General features: G+C 45.3%; 1 protein-coding gene across 9 annotated transcripts in view; it reads right to left on the bottom strand.

Moving 5' to 3' along the window:
* SYBU (syntabulin) overlaps window positions 1-14,258 on the bottom strand; it is a 112,687-nt gene that overhangs the window by 59,686 nt on the left and 38,743 nt on the right. For 5 of the 9 annotated variants that reach the window (XM_067711469.1, XM_067711466.1, XM_067711461.1 and 2 more), the window contains 2 exons: window positions 12,679-12,759; window positions 10,737-10,938 (listed from right to left, as the gene is read on the bottom strand). In XM_067711469.1, the coding sequence (XP_067567570.1) occupies window positions 10,737-10,938; window positions 12,679-12,702 (226 nt within the window). In that variant the 5' untranslated portion in view covers window positions 12,703-12,759. Of the gene's footprint in view, window positions 1-10,736; window positions 10,939-12,678; window positions 12,760-14,258 lie in introns of those variants that run through there. The other 4 variants (XM_067711468.1, XM_067711467.1, XM_067711462.1 and 1 more) reach the window with 2 other exon arrangements.

Genomic DNA, 14,258 nt, shown 5'->3' with positions numbered 1-14,258 from the left:
GGTAGAAAGGAAAGAATAGAGACACAGAGGCAGACACTAAGAAGCTATCTCTTGATCTCTTGAGAACCTTGTAAGAAGGAAACTGCAAACCACTCTTAGGACACCTGAATTACAGTGAGCTCTTTTGCAGCAATGTAAATCCTTTCCCCCTTCCTTCTATTTTTTCTCACATTGAGAATTTGAAGATAGTGCTTGTCAAGACGGAGTAAGGCATAAAAATGGAGAAATATTAAAGAACATTAAGGAAAAAACAATGCTTATTATATCGTCTGTGTAACTGCTACATGTCAATTTTTTTCTATTTGGAAAAAAAGGAATTGTTTTAGGGAATATATGTGAAGCATGGTATTTACTTCACTTTAAAGAAAAGGTACAAAGAAAGAAAAGAGAGAGAGAAAGAAATACGCTCAGGAACAAGTTAGTTCCAGTGACATTCACAAAATGAAATTCCGAATTTTGAAAGTTAGCCTCAGAGATGAAACGTCCATCCACAGAAGAATGGCTGAATAAATGAAGGCCCTCCAAACAGTGGAATACAAGCTGTCATTACAACGAATGGGGTCACTTCTATGGACTGACAAGCAGTGACAGGTACAGGGACTGCCTGGAATACACGTTCCTGGAGGTCAGGAGTCCTGTCAGGGTTGTTCATCCCTCTAGTTCAGCTCCTAGGATAGCACCTTGCCCACTACAGGTGTTCAGTAAATATTCACTTAAATAAACAGAAAGGGTCATAGGTCAGTACAGCGTGATCTCACTTTGGCAAAAAGCAAAACAAGATAAACCCTATAAATGTGATTACGTCCACTCTGACATGTGTTTGCACATGGTTATTAGGTTTGAGCTGAAAACATATAATAATTAGCATTAAGGAAAAGATAATCCTCACAAACACCTCAGAATACATAGAAGGGCAGGTTAAGGTCCACAGGGTCTCAAGAATTCTGAGAATTGGGTCAGCGTCTAAGATGAATCCTACCTTCAGGGACTCCCACACTAAAAAGGAGAGAATAAGAGGGAGCCAGCCAGGAAAGAGGAGGCGCCCTGTGAAAATTCACACAGAGCAGGGAAAAGTTGAAGGATGGGTTTCTAGGGGATGGGTGTGAGTGCTGGGCAAGCCCCCATCATGGGCACTGGGAAGTTTGGTTTGGGTTCCCTCAAAAGTGGGAGCAGTCAGCCCAACACGACTGGCTTCCTGGAGCCAGAGCAGTGTAACCCGGGCAGCGACTGGAGGGCGGGCGCCACGAACAACCAGCAATGCGCAGAGAAGCTGGGCAGGATCTCAGCTCTGGCAGACGAGGGGCTGGACTGGGTCTCCAAAGCAGGAGATGTCACAGTCCAAGCCCGACAGCAGCAGAGGTTTAGAGCGGTTACTGTGAGCAGACACCAGCAAAGCCACCTTACAATACAGGCACGCCCAGCAGCCTCATGGACCCCAAGTGCATGCATCACCCCTGGGGTTTCTCAGAGTAAAATCCACCTGGGCGGTGGGGCGGGGTGGTGGCCAGGGTCAAGTTGAGTCCTGGGAAACGTGGGTATGTGGCCGAATTCCTGCTTGACTCTAAACTGGGCTGCTGTTATCTAGATGAAGCGGGTACCATTTACTGAGATGGGAATTCAGGGGGGATGAAGAGGTGAAGACAAAGAAGCCACCGTAAGATTTGGTGGAGGGCACTGAGAACTTGGCAGGTGTCACTTCAGTGGAATAGGAGGAAAGCCTGATTAGAGTGGAATAAACAGAGCTCAGGCATCACTTCCTCCAGAAAGCTTTGCTGATACCCAAACCTTCCAGTTCTCCCACCACCAGGCACACAAAACGTGTGCACACCTCACACACTCATATACACTCATACACATGTATATCACTCATGACATATCCACACACACACACACACCAATCACACACACGCATGCACCTCACACACACATCTCACACTTACATATACACACAAAAAACTAAACAAATAAAAAATAAACCGGGCTGCTGTTTTTCTCCTGGCTTCCGAGTACCAACTCTTGAGTGGGGGATTTTCTGATTTTCTTAGCAAGAGAGCTCTCTTCTAGCTACCACAGCACTGGAGGCATGGTCCTGTTACGCAAATGACTCTTTTTGACATTTAGAGATGCTGAACTCCTCTGGACAGGAATGTTTCCTTCACTGAATAAACCTATTACATTGAGTACTGGGTACCGTTCTAGTTGTTTTACTTCCCCAGCAACTAAGTATCCTGCTCTCAATGCATTAAATGAATGAAAATATTTCACTTGTCCTGTTCTCCAAAATTATACCTTCTACCAAATTCCAATAAATACTCATTAAGCAACTGCTGTGTGTCAGGTATAGTGCAAGGAACTATAGTGTTCCTGCCTTCATGGAGCTTACAGTCTACTGGAGAGTCAGGTAACTAAATATGAAAATTTCAAACCAGGTCACGCAGTCTGATAGAGGGAGGATAAAGAAGAAGCACCTAACCTAGACTGTGAAATGCATCCTTCAGCTACCTACCCTGACCTATGAATAAACTTACCTATATTCACTTCAGGCCTTTCTTTTCTTTCCATATGTGTCTTTCTTGGTCTACCTTGGTCTTATTACAAAGTTATCACTTCTCTACTATTTTCAATCTCTCTCTCTCTTTTCTTGTCTATTTTCCCTCAGCCTAAAAACTTTATCAAAATGTCTCTGATTTGATAAACACCCTATCTTTACTTTAAATGCAACCCTTGTTTTTATTCTATTTTCTCTTTCCCATCCCTGTTAAGCTTTTTTTTTTGCGGTACGCGGGCCTCTCACTGTTGTGGCCTCTCCCGCTGTGGAGCACAGGCTCCGGACACGCAGGCTCAGCGGCCATGGCTCACGGGCCCAGCCGCTCCGTGGCACGTGGGATCCTCCCGGACCGGGGCACGAACCCGTGTCCCTTGCATCGGCAGGCGGACTCCCAACCACTGCGCCACCAGGGAAGCCCCCTGTTAAGCTTTTTAAAAAAGTTGTCTACACCCTATTTTGTACCTCCCATTCACATTTCAGCCTGGTGCAATGTGGAGTCCATCCCCACAGTTTTCTGGGACTGTTTCTACCTAAGATCCCTGATAACCTAGTGGTGTCATCCTTGAGCACTTTTACAAACACACCTTACTCACTCTTGCTGCGACTGACATCTGAACCTCTTGGCTGCTTTCTTCTGGGAACGCACTCGTCCTTTGGGATTGGAGACACGGTCACTCCTGGCTCACCTCCTCCCCCTCTGTTGCCTGTTCTCAGATGCCTCGGTGTCCTTTTTCTGCGTCCTCTCGTTTTATCTCAGAGTTCTAGCCAGGGTCCTCTAACCTTCTTCCTCCATGTTCCCCCCTTTGGGAATGACAGCCATCCCCCATATTTAGAAAGTTTGCTTTACAAAAAAAAGTTTGCTTTTCACTTTCAGGAAAGACCTACGTTTGCATTGTTTTCGATAACCGAAAGAAATCCAAAGAGAACGTTTGCTTTTATGAAACAACGCAAATATCGAAAATAGCATTCAGCATCTGTTTTGTATCGATCTGTTGTAGAGGTAGCGTGCAGCCCGAGCAGTGAGTGTGGCTGCAGAGCTGGTCCTCCAGGAACTACACTCGGCATCTCAGCATCACGCTGCCAGAGCTTTGAACTGTGCCTGTTGCGTCTGTGCTTTACCTTATTTTGGGCATCCGTTAGCAAGACGTGTCCTAAGATGACTGCTTCTTCACTCTATGCCATTTCTGCTTACAAAAGGTTTCCTAGGATGTTCTACTTTAAGATAGTGGGGAAACCTGTATCACCAAGTCCCTTCACTTCAGCTACCAGCATCTCTGACTTCTCTTCACAGCTCCAGACCTTCATCTCAAATGCAGCAAAGCCTAATCCGAACTCAGTCACCAGACTCATCCCTCTCCCCAGTCCTGCTCCTCTATTTGGGTTCGTCCGGTGGAAATGTAGACACCATTCCACTTGTAATTGGTGATTCAGACACATATGTTCTGGGGCCAACCCTCACACATATCGCTTTATCATTTTTCACTTAGACTGTCACCACAATGGCCTTCAGCACAGGCAGGTTCCTCCCTGTCATTCCCTGTTTCCTCCTATCCACTCTCCAACATGTGATTAGAAAGACTTATCTAAATTATAAATCTAGTCATAAACCAGACAACCCTTCCCTGCTGAAAACCCTTCACTGGTTCTGAAAGATGTTTAGCAATTGCGAAATGGCAGCCCGTGTGCCGTATCCAACTACTTATGTGTGCTATTTGGCCCAGATAGTAAGAGAAAAAAAAAAAGCTGAATTTTAAGAATTCTGAATATTGTTAGAAGGGGCACACACTGTCCAGTTCTAGACTCTAATTCTATTGTCATCTATCCAGGTGGCCTCACTCTTTACGTTTCTGGTCCAGCTCCTGTATAGACCCTGGATCTCAGGGGTCAAGTTTTTCACACAGCAAACAAAGCCGTCCCTGACCTGGCCCTGCCCACCTTTCTAATCTCATTTCATGCTTTTAACTCAGGTCTGTTGATGCCAAGGCTCATGTTTATCTACTACACCACACTAATGAATGCTGCTTCTTTGAACCCTTGGGCTTATGAAATGTGAGAGGCCAACGCAGATAATAAATGGAGCAACAAACTCAAATGACAAGGAAGGAGTATGTGTGGAGTGGGTGTGGGTAAGAGGGACCAGACACAAAGTCAGTGAGATAAAGTCAGTTGTGTGGGAAACGCATCCAAAGATGTGGCATCCCATTTATTTTGGTGTCAGGGTTAAGGCAGTAAAATAATTGATTTTTCCAGTCCCTGTGTTTTATTCATCTTTGTAGCCTCAGCCTGATCCTTAGCAGGCACTGAATAGATGCTTAACTGGGTAATGCATTTTTGTGGACATTTGCAAGAAGCTCAATGTCCTGCTACTCCCAGGCCTCAGTTTCTCTTTTTTCCATCTCTCTCAGTATACCTACTGGGTGTTCAGGGTACATTCATGTTGTACCCAGTACACCTGATTTCAGTGTACCCCAGATAATCCTAATACCAAAGTAAGTAAATGAAAAAGAATTAAAAGTATGGCTAGGGCTTTCCTGGTGGCGCAGTGGCTGAGAGTCCGCCTGCTGATGCAGGGGACACGGGTTCGTGCCCCGGTCCGGGAAGATCCCACATGCCACGGAGCGGCTGGGCCCGTGAGCCATGGCTGCTGAGCCTGTGTGTCCGGAGCCTGTGCTCCGCAACGGGAGGGGCCACAACAGTAAGAGGCCCGCGTACTGCAAAAAAAAAAAAAAAAAAAAAAAAAAAAGTATGGCTAGAGATAGTAAATCCAGGGAGAGGATTCCATAGGAAAATAAAGGAAGGAAATGCTTTCTCCTCCCTTTTGCTTTTCTACCACTTGAACACAAGCTAAACCCATTATGTAGACATAAATAATATTATTGCTAAGACTAATGACATAGGAATTGTAAATATAGAGTGAGAAGCTATAATTCCCAGGGAATGTGGAAGCATTTTCCTTGCCTCATGCTATGAGTTTAAACAGCTTGGCTGGCCACCACTTCTGCCATCTTTGATCCTTGTTCATCTTGGGATGCCACTGGGGCATACACCGCCCATCCCTCACACAAAAATCTCCAAACACATACAGAACACAAAGCGTGAGGCTCAGACTTCAGTAGGCATAAGAGTCATCCAGAAAGCCTACAAGATACGGATTCCTGGGCCCTCCCATCCTGAGACAATAGGCTTGGGTGGTGCCAAGTCATCTGCATTTTAAACAAGTTTTCCTGGGGATTCAAAAGCAGACAAACAAAATTTCTCGGAAATTGCGAAACAATGTCATAAACATGAGTATTGTACAACATAAAAGATTTTCACGTTAAGTACCATGATTTGCTCTCAGGCATGGTCCAATTCCAACATGATTATCTTTTACTGTTCCCATTGCTAAGTAATTTTTTAATTAAATGTCAAAATTTTTGCTCTTGTCCCCCTGATTGCAGTTACCACATCCTCAAAGAAACATTGTCTGTGTGCCCTTCATCTGTAACCTATTTCATTGGGTACTTATCTCTGACACTGAGGCAGCTAAGCACTTGAAATATATATTATGCAACAGTGCCTAGGTCCCACGCTCATTAAATTCATACTAAATTCTTAGGGTTTTTGTTTTTTTTCTTCCCAGCATGTTGGCAGTCATTCACTTATAGTGTAATTCAGTACTGCAGCTCACTCCCATCAGTTCATCTCAATTCTGATCATTATGTTCAAAGGCTTACTCTATCCAGATGCCAAGTTTCCTCAACTGGACAAAAGCATAGCAGAAATATTTCTGTTTGGCAAGGCCAGGCAACTTTTTGGAGGCATTATCATGCCGCAGCAGGGCACCAGTCAGGTTATAATTTGCCGTAATTGTTCTTCCCACAAACAGCAACAATGATTACCTCTAGGTCACTGGCACTCAAAGAAGGATTCCTCCTCGGCCACTGTAACCACCAAAGTACTTTCTGCAAACACCCTACTCAGGATTAGACTGCGAAGAATCTTGGATTCTGTCTTTCAGTTGATTGATCTGGTACATGTTTCTTTTTTTTTTTTTTTTTTTTGTGGTACGCGGGCCTCTCACTGCTGTGGCCTCTCCCGCTGCGGAGCACAGGCTCCGGACGCGCAGGCTCAGCGGCCATGGCTCACGGGCCCAGCCGCTCCGCGGCATGTGGGATCTTCCCGGACCGGGGCACAAACCCATGTCCCCTGCATCAGCAGGCGGACTCTCAACCACTGCACCACCAGGGAAGCCCTGGTACATGTTTCTTAATGGGTTAAGTCATAAACTTGACTGTGTATGTGCGTGCACATTAGAAACATGGATATAACTCAGGGAAATCACTGGTCTCCCATAAAACCATCAGCGCACTATATGCATCATTTCCCCCACCTGCCATGTTTACAAGGCACCCCAAGGAGAACTAGCCTAAAACCCAGCAATCCATCTGCCTTCTAGTTCTAAGGGGTAATTATTGCCTCATCTGAGCAAAGAGAAATGTATGTCATGCTGCTAACCACGTCAGGTGACTGCTGTATGTGACAGACTTGCCCAGGTCATTAGCTTTTCTAATAGAGGCTGGAGTTGTGGCACAATGACAAACATGCATAACAATGCACTACCAACAAAAAACAGGGAGAAAAATGCACAGAGGCCTAGATTCAATGGGCCACACCCAGAACACAAATCACAAATAGGGGTTTTATCACTTCTCTGGGCACTTAAAACAGGAAACATGGGGAGGGGGAGTGAGAGGGAAGGAAGATAGGGTGATTTGATGCCAAAATATTGGTTAAAAAAAAACTGACTAAAAATAAAAGAGAGGACATGAAAGCAGGGTTGTTGTTTTTTTTTCCTATTAACTTACTAGTAACTGTACTTCCTTATGTATTCTTTTTTTTTTTCTAAGAAAGCATTAGTTAACATTCATTAAGAACGTACAATGTTTTCCTTGCCATGCACACAAAATAGGGCCTGGTCTCCAATACAATATAAGCTTAGCTGTGCCCACCTGAGGTCATAGTGACTAAGACCCAGCACAAGTTGTAAGGAATAGACTCTTTTAACAGGAGAATGACGTCCAAGTGCAAAATGACACGTGCTGATGAAATGCACAAAACATATGCATCTCTTCAGAGAAATTCTGCTAATAAGAAGCTATTAAAAGAAAAGCTCTGGGGACACGCCCTCAATGAATTGCAAAAGTCACATACAGCTTCTTCCCTCTGAAATGAGATAGAGACAACATACAAATTAGCACGTAGAATATCAAATCATTAAATGTTCCTCTCAAGGCTCCTGTGGGAAGGAAAGGGAGAAGAAGGCAGTGGAGGGAGGGAGGAAAAAGCAGGTAAAAACAGACAGGTCACTCTGAAAATAGCGCCCGGACTTTTAATTTCACAGACCAGTAAAAATTAAAGGAAAAGCATGAGGGTGAGGGTGGAGGACATTTCAACATAGAGTTGTCATTTATTTTACTGAAGTACAACTCCAACCACTGTTTGGATTTTTTTGTTATAATACAAACGATAGGAAAGCCAGTCTCTCAAAATAAAGGATAGCCCTTTATAATAAGTAAAGTTAACTTTATGTAAACTCAATGCATTATCCTTCTTTTAAAAACTGAATATCTTAGGACATTTGATGCTCTTCACAATTAATACAGCCTTTGATACAGATTTAGGGAAAGACCCCAGTTTGCAGTTTTAAAACTGTAATTTTCAAATTAAATTGCATTGTGTTTGAGTAACATCTTCGTCTCTAATTTCACTATCAGATTGTAAGAACCCCTCTAACTCTTCATGCCCTCTTTCACATGAATGAATGTGATGATTTATAAAGAAAACAAACTAATGCACAACAATCACAGTAAGGTTATGAAGTTACAGCAGCAACAGACATCTCTAAATTATCTGAGTTTCATTCTAGCAGAGGATGGTAGTTTTAAGATTTGCATGTACCTTGGTCTCTGATCTAACTGCCATGATAACCAACATGTATTGCAGCTTCAGTGTTGAAGTGGCTGGACTAAAACCAGCTATTTCCCCCTGCTGGTTGGACGTGTTTTACAGTCTCTACCTCATTGCCTGCAGCTTCAGTACTCCCCATAGTACTAAACCCATTTATTTCCCATCCATCAGCTGACCTCCTAAAGCATCATTAACATGCCCCCCAAAGACCTTGCTCCTGTCAATTTTAGTCAGCACAGCACTCAAAAGCCATCATGGGGCTTTACCAGGGCTCTTAGGAAAGGAAAGCAAAGAACGACAAGGCATCAACCCAAACCTTGGGGAATAGCCAAGCAGGAAGATGAGACCCAGGAACAGAGGGAGTCCTATCTGGAGGCAGGATTCAAGGCTCAAGATCGAAAGGTAGGTTTATAGACACCCATCATTAGGTGCTTCTGCCACTCAATTCTCAACTAGTTAATGGCAGAAGGATCAATATCTACTTTCAATTTTCATGGACAGCATTATGGCCTTGGTGGGAGACAGGTCTCCTGGGAAGGAGGGTTGATCCAGGAAATGGGTCTTGGAAAGAATGATTCATGGCCAAAACTAACAATTTTATTTGTTTGCCAAATATATTTTCTAAGATCTATTTGGGGATTTTTCTTTTGTTTTGACCAACTTTTTCTTTTTTGCTGGTAACACTGCTCACCGTGAAGTCAGTCAGAGAGAGAATGATTATGTGGAGAGAATTTCAGGAATAAATGTGGAATTGAGTTATGTAAACAAAGCCATGTCAGTGTGAAATGATATTCCCCTGGGTTCATCCACATTCAACCAGAGTGATTCCTGAACTCCAAAAGGGAGTGAAAGTAAACAGCATTACATTCTGCAAATACGACTCTGGGTTTTTGGAATCTGCTCCAGCAGTTTTCCTTTCTCTTTCTTCCTGGGAGAGTGTCAAGCAAACCATCAGTGGGTTTCCATTTTACACTGGATTCAGCAACACGTTTTAAAATAAAATACTTCGATAGAATTTTTTCAAAACCAAGTAGAGAATCTGAAGTCTTGTAGAGAAAAAAATATAAAAATAAGCGGCACAGTATTTCTAATATACAACTTATGCATCGGGTGGAATTATTTTGTGAAAGTATATAATAAATCTAAAGCTACACTTTTAAAATCCCTGAAAATGTAATCACCAATACTAAATACAATGGACTATTGTATCCTGCTAAATTAGGGCATTAATCATAGCACCTTGATTCATATGTCCCTTTTCATGCATGTGTTAACCTTCAAATTACATTTTTCCTAAATAAATTCTAAAAATTATCCTCTGTGAAACATTCATGAACCATAAGACAATCACTCCTTTAAATTTTACCCAAATTCCTAATACTTTTCAAAGAATACAAGTCCTTCTAAGTCATGTGCTTCAATTTGTATAATAGGCTCTGTCAACAGGTAACGGTGGCACCTTCAGGAAGAGATTTATGCCTTTACCAAATATACTCACAACTCTAAGGAAACATCCTCAAACATGTATCGAAACTGACATATGTTCTTTGTATTAAGGAACATCATTTATTAAGCACATCTACAGGCCAGGACCTGCACTAGGAATATACTTAGGTACGTGGTCTCTCTCAACCTCTTGGCTACTCTACAAGGTAGGTATTATCATCCCATTTTATGGATGTAACAACTGAGGCTTAAGGAGATTAAGCGACTTGCGCAGGGTCACACAGCTTGTAAGGGTAGAAAGGCCAGGGATTCCGGCCCAGGCCTGTAAGGTTACAAAGCCTGTGCTCTTTCCCTCTAAAATACAAGGTCAGGCTGGTCCTGGGAAATAAACCACCTTGATCCTGACCTCATTCATTAGGAGTTGCTTTATCTTTGAGGATTCCATTAACAGAAGTACACAGGCTTACAAAGATTGCTAGTATAAAATGTAAGCTACTTTTTCCAGATTTAATGGAGGAATACATTTTACAAACAGTCATAGAAGCAAGGAGTTAGATTTCACAAAGTAAATTATCAACTAGAATAACATACAAAAACAGGTATGAAATTTCATTAGGCTGAACCATTTGAAAATGCTGTGTTCGTAGGTCAAAACAGCCAAAAAGATGCAAGCTCGTATCATTCATCCTAATAACTAACGTCCAGTCCTAGACTCTAAGGGGCCCTCTCCAGATGCATTTAAAATGCCAGGCAATGTACACACTTCCTGCCTTCATTCCCGCGGGTGCTGTACCTGAGCAGAAGCTGTTGCTAATGGTCCTTGCTGAGCGCCCAGAGCTGCTGGGGTTGAACTCTCTGCTCTCTTCCTCCGAGAAGGGAGACTCAGACGCTGGGGACACTTGGTGCTGTTGCCGAGGCAGATGGGGCCGAAGAATCAAACGGGGAATCCGGCTCCGGGAAATCTCCTTCTCATGATGCTGCACTCTCTGCTCCTTCTCCAAATTGGACATCAGAAATAAAACAAAAGAACATTTGTTGCCCCCTCTGAACTCCAGTCTGCTTCTGAGCTCAGTTTCTAAGAAGCCACATTTCTGAATATTGAATCTTCACAGAGTAGTCCTTGTTTCAGTAGCTAAAATGAACTCCAGAACTCTTCTACTCAGCTAAGCTTTCTAATTTACTGAAGAGCACACACTCCAGCACGGATGTACTTACACACACACACGCACACACGCACACTTCCAGCCGCTAGCAGAAAGGCTATTCCGTTCTCTCAGGCAGCTCCTAACTCACCTTCTCATTCTGGCTTTTCCTGTCACGTTTAAGCTTTCCACTCTCTCAAAGGCTCTTCATAACTCACAGCACACTCTGGTTATTACTTGATTTCCTCCAGACTTCCATTTTGCTTTCTCTGAATTAGCTGTGATACTTTCACTTCTGTTTTCCTGTCTCCTCACAAAGTAGACCCCTATACCTGAAACAAGTCTTTCCTGATAGATCATGCAGCCTGATCTTTCAAATGCCCTCTCTTCCGGCCAGGATTTTAATTATTCATTAATATCCTGGTACACAAGGCTTGTTGCCAACAGAAAAGCAAACAAAAATCCAATACCCAGTAAGATGGCTCCACCTTTTACATCACGTTTAGCTTTTGTTTTCCTTACAGGTCACCCATAGGAAGAGATTTTTCTCTCTCTCTCCTTCAAAACACAGAATTAAATGCAGAGGGCCGTGCCTTCCTTGGCTTTAAAAATGCCTAAAAAGCAGCATTTTAGCGATATTTTTCAATTTTTAAAGTGCTTTCCCAACCATTATCTTGTTTAATCTTTACAACCGAGGTCATAGGGAGGACGCTAATTTGTGTCCCTATTTACAGATGAGGAAACTGAGGCTAAAAGAGGCAAAGATGCTTAGCCAAACTGCTGCACATCATCTAGAAGCAGAACGGGCCTGCAGTCTGTCCAGTGCTTTTCGGGGTCACCACCACCCTTCCATATTAAAATGGACTCCTAGGAGGAGCTCTTCGCAAAAAAACCCACTGCTCACTCCAACCTCTGCAATTGAAAAAGGGCTTTGGATTAGGTAACGAACACTATTTGGAAATATGACCTCCTGCTCATTTCCACGCGGCTTACCAGGAAGGGTCGCTGCCAAAGTAAACACCTCTGGGAGGCCCTCACAGTGCATAATTGAAGGGAAAGCCCCAGCCGCGGGTTAAGTCCCGCGGTCGCTCAGGCATCCACCCTATCCAGGGGAGAAAGCCGCACCCAGCCTCGGGGTTTGTTCTGCACATCAGTCACCCAGCAGGTATCACCCGTCAGCCACTCCGCTCGGCACAAGGCAGACCCTGAACCAATGCTGGAGTCCTTATTTCTCAGTCCCCAATACATCAAGTCCTTTTTTATCCACATCACACACAGAGGACATCGACTGAGAGCTAGATCCCAAATCTCCAATTTCAGGGGATGGGATTAACCATTCAGAGTCAGTCTTTTTAATCCTCGGGCCAACCCTCCAAACACAGTATCACCTGCCCATCTCCCAGGTCTCATCACCTGAGCAACTGTCCCCTGCCTTCTCATCGTGCCCACCACCTCCTTGTCCCCGTTTACCACAACTCTAAACGTCACCCCTCCAGCTCTCACCTGACTCCCTTCCCCGCAGTGCACACCACTCCTCTCCCCCCGGCGCTCGCGGACACTGCCATCCGCGCCCGCAAGACGTGCCCTCCTTACCTTGGTCTCCCGAAGGGGTCCCATCGCGCTGCCGCCCGCCGGCTCCTCCCGCCGCCGCTGCCGCCGTCCAGGAAGAGGCACCTGCGGGCACCGGGGCGAGGAGACTGTGCTGAGCCGGCGCGCTCTGCGGCCGCCGGCTGCTGCGGGGCCGACGCGCCGCCACCGCTGCGGCAGCTCGCGCAGGGCCCCGAGGGCACGCCCGGCCGCCCCGCCCCGGACGGACACGTGGTGCCACCGCGGCTCCCGCTCCCCTCCCCCGACCTCCCTCACCTGCCTGCCCCTTGGGAGGCGCCTCGGCGCGCCCCGCCCGCCCGCCCGACTTCGCCGCGGGCCCTGCCCACCAATTCCGCGCGCTCCTCCTTGTCTGCCGAGCCCGACCCGGAGAGGGCTTGCGGAGGCTCGGAGCATCTCCAGCAGGGTGACGCCCAACACCCCCTTTTTGGCACCTGGTATCGGGTTCGAAGGGGGTGCACGTCGCAGAGAAGAACCCAGAAAAGCTGTGACATCACTGAGAGCCAAACTGTAGAAAGGGAAAGTTTTTGCCTCGCGGCTGCTCCCTGCCCTCTCGGTTTTAAGTCAACTTACAGCTCCCCACACAATTACCTCGCAGGAGAGAGACGGGGCGGTCCCCCTCCACCCGGACCCCAGCCAAGCGAAAGCTGCACGACTGACACAGCATCTGGGTTCCGGAATCTCAAAGGCTGCGATTCTCCTTGGGGGATTTGCATCCGAAGGGCCTGGCGATGGCAGCGCAGCACCGCAGGGACAGAACGAAGAGGCCAGTTCCCGCGGGCTTGGGAAGCCAGGTTGCCGAGGGCGAGAAAGCCTTTTTCTCCAGCTCTGGCCCACAGACGCCCGGGAATGAGTACCAGGCACGCTGCTTTGGGGACACCGCACTTGAACTCAGAAAACCAGTTCAAGGCAGCACTCCACTACCTTCTAGCGAAGTGCCTATGTGCCTAAAGTTCTTGACCTCTCTGAACTTCAAGTTTATCCTCGTTAAATGAGGGATAATAATAATAATACCTACGTCAAGGATGGCTAGGAGGATTAGATGAGGAAAACAAAAAAACAGCTATACCCAGCGGATTCAAGAGAACTTTCCAAAGGGCAGTCAAATCACGTCCAGCTCTTCCGGTCAATATTTGCTGAATCCTCTTACGTGACAGACAGAAAAAGCATTTGAGGCAGACAGATTTGTTCAAAATAGCTCAAAAACCTGTTCAGCTGAGGAAGTGGAATAGGGATCATCCTTCGTCTGGGTCATGGGCCTTGATTTATCACACTTATTACTGTAGTTTCATCTGATGATGCAACTCTACATGTATAATAATTTAGACGCCCTTTATTTCAGAATTGGAGAATATTCTAAGTAGCAGTGTGGATGGGGAACAGCCCGATCGTTACACCCAGTGTTCTACACGGAAGGACTGTGATCCTTGAAAATGGTATCTGAACCTCCACCATCTCATTTGTCTGCCCTCCGAAAAGCATTTTTCTGAGTCCTCAACTTTCAAATCTAGGAATGTACAGTGTGAGTCTAGAGAGAGCCTGAAATCAGAGGATTAGTGAAAGCAGTT

This window comes from Pseudorca crassidens, chromosome 17 (genome assembly GCF_039906515.1).
Source record: "Pseudorca crassidens isolate mPseCra1 chromosome 17, mPseCra1.hap1, whole genome shotgun sequence".
Taxonomy (NCBI): Eukaryota; Metazoa; Chordata; class Mammalia; order Artiodactyla; family Delphinidae; genus Pseudorca; species Pseudorca crassidens.
The sequence above is the reverse complement of the archived record's forward strand: the minus strand, read 5'-3'. Positions and strand labels throughout refer to the sequence as shown.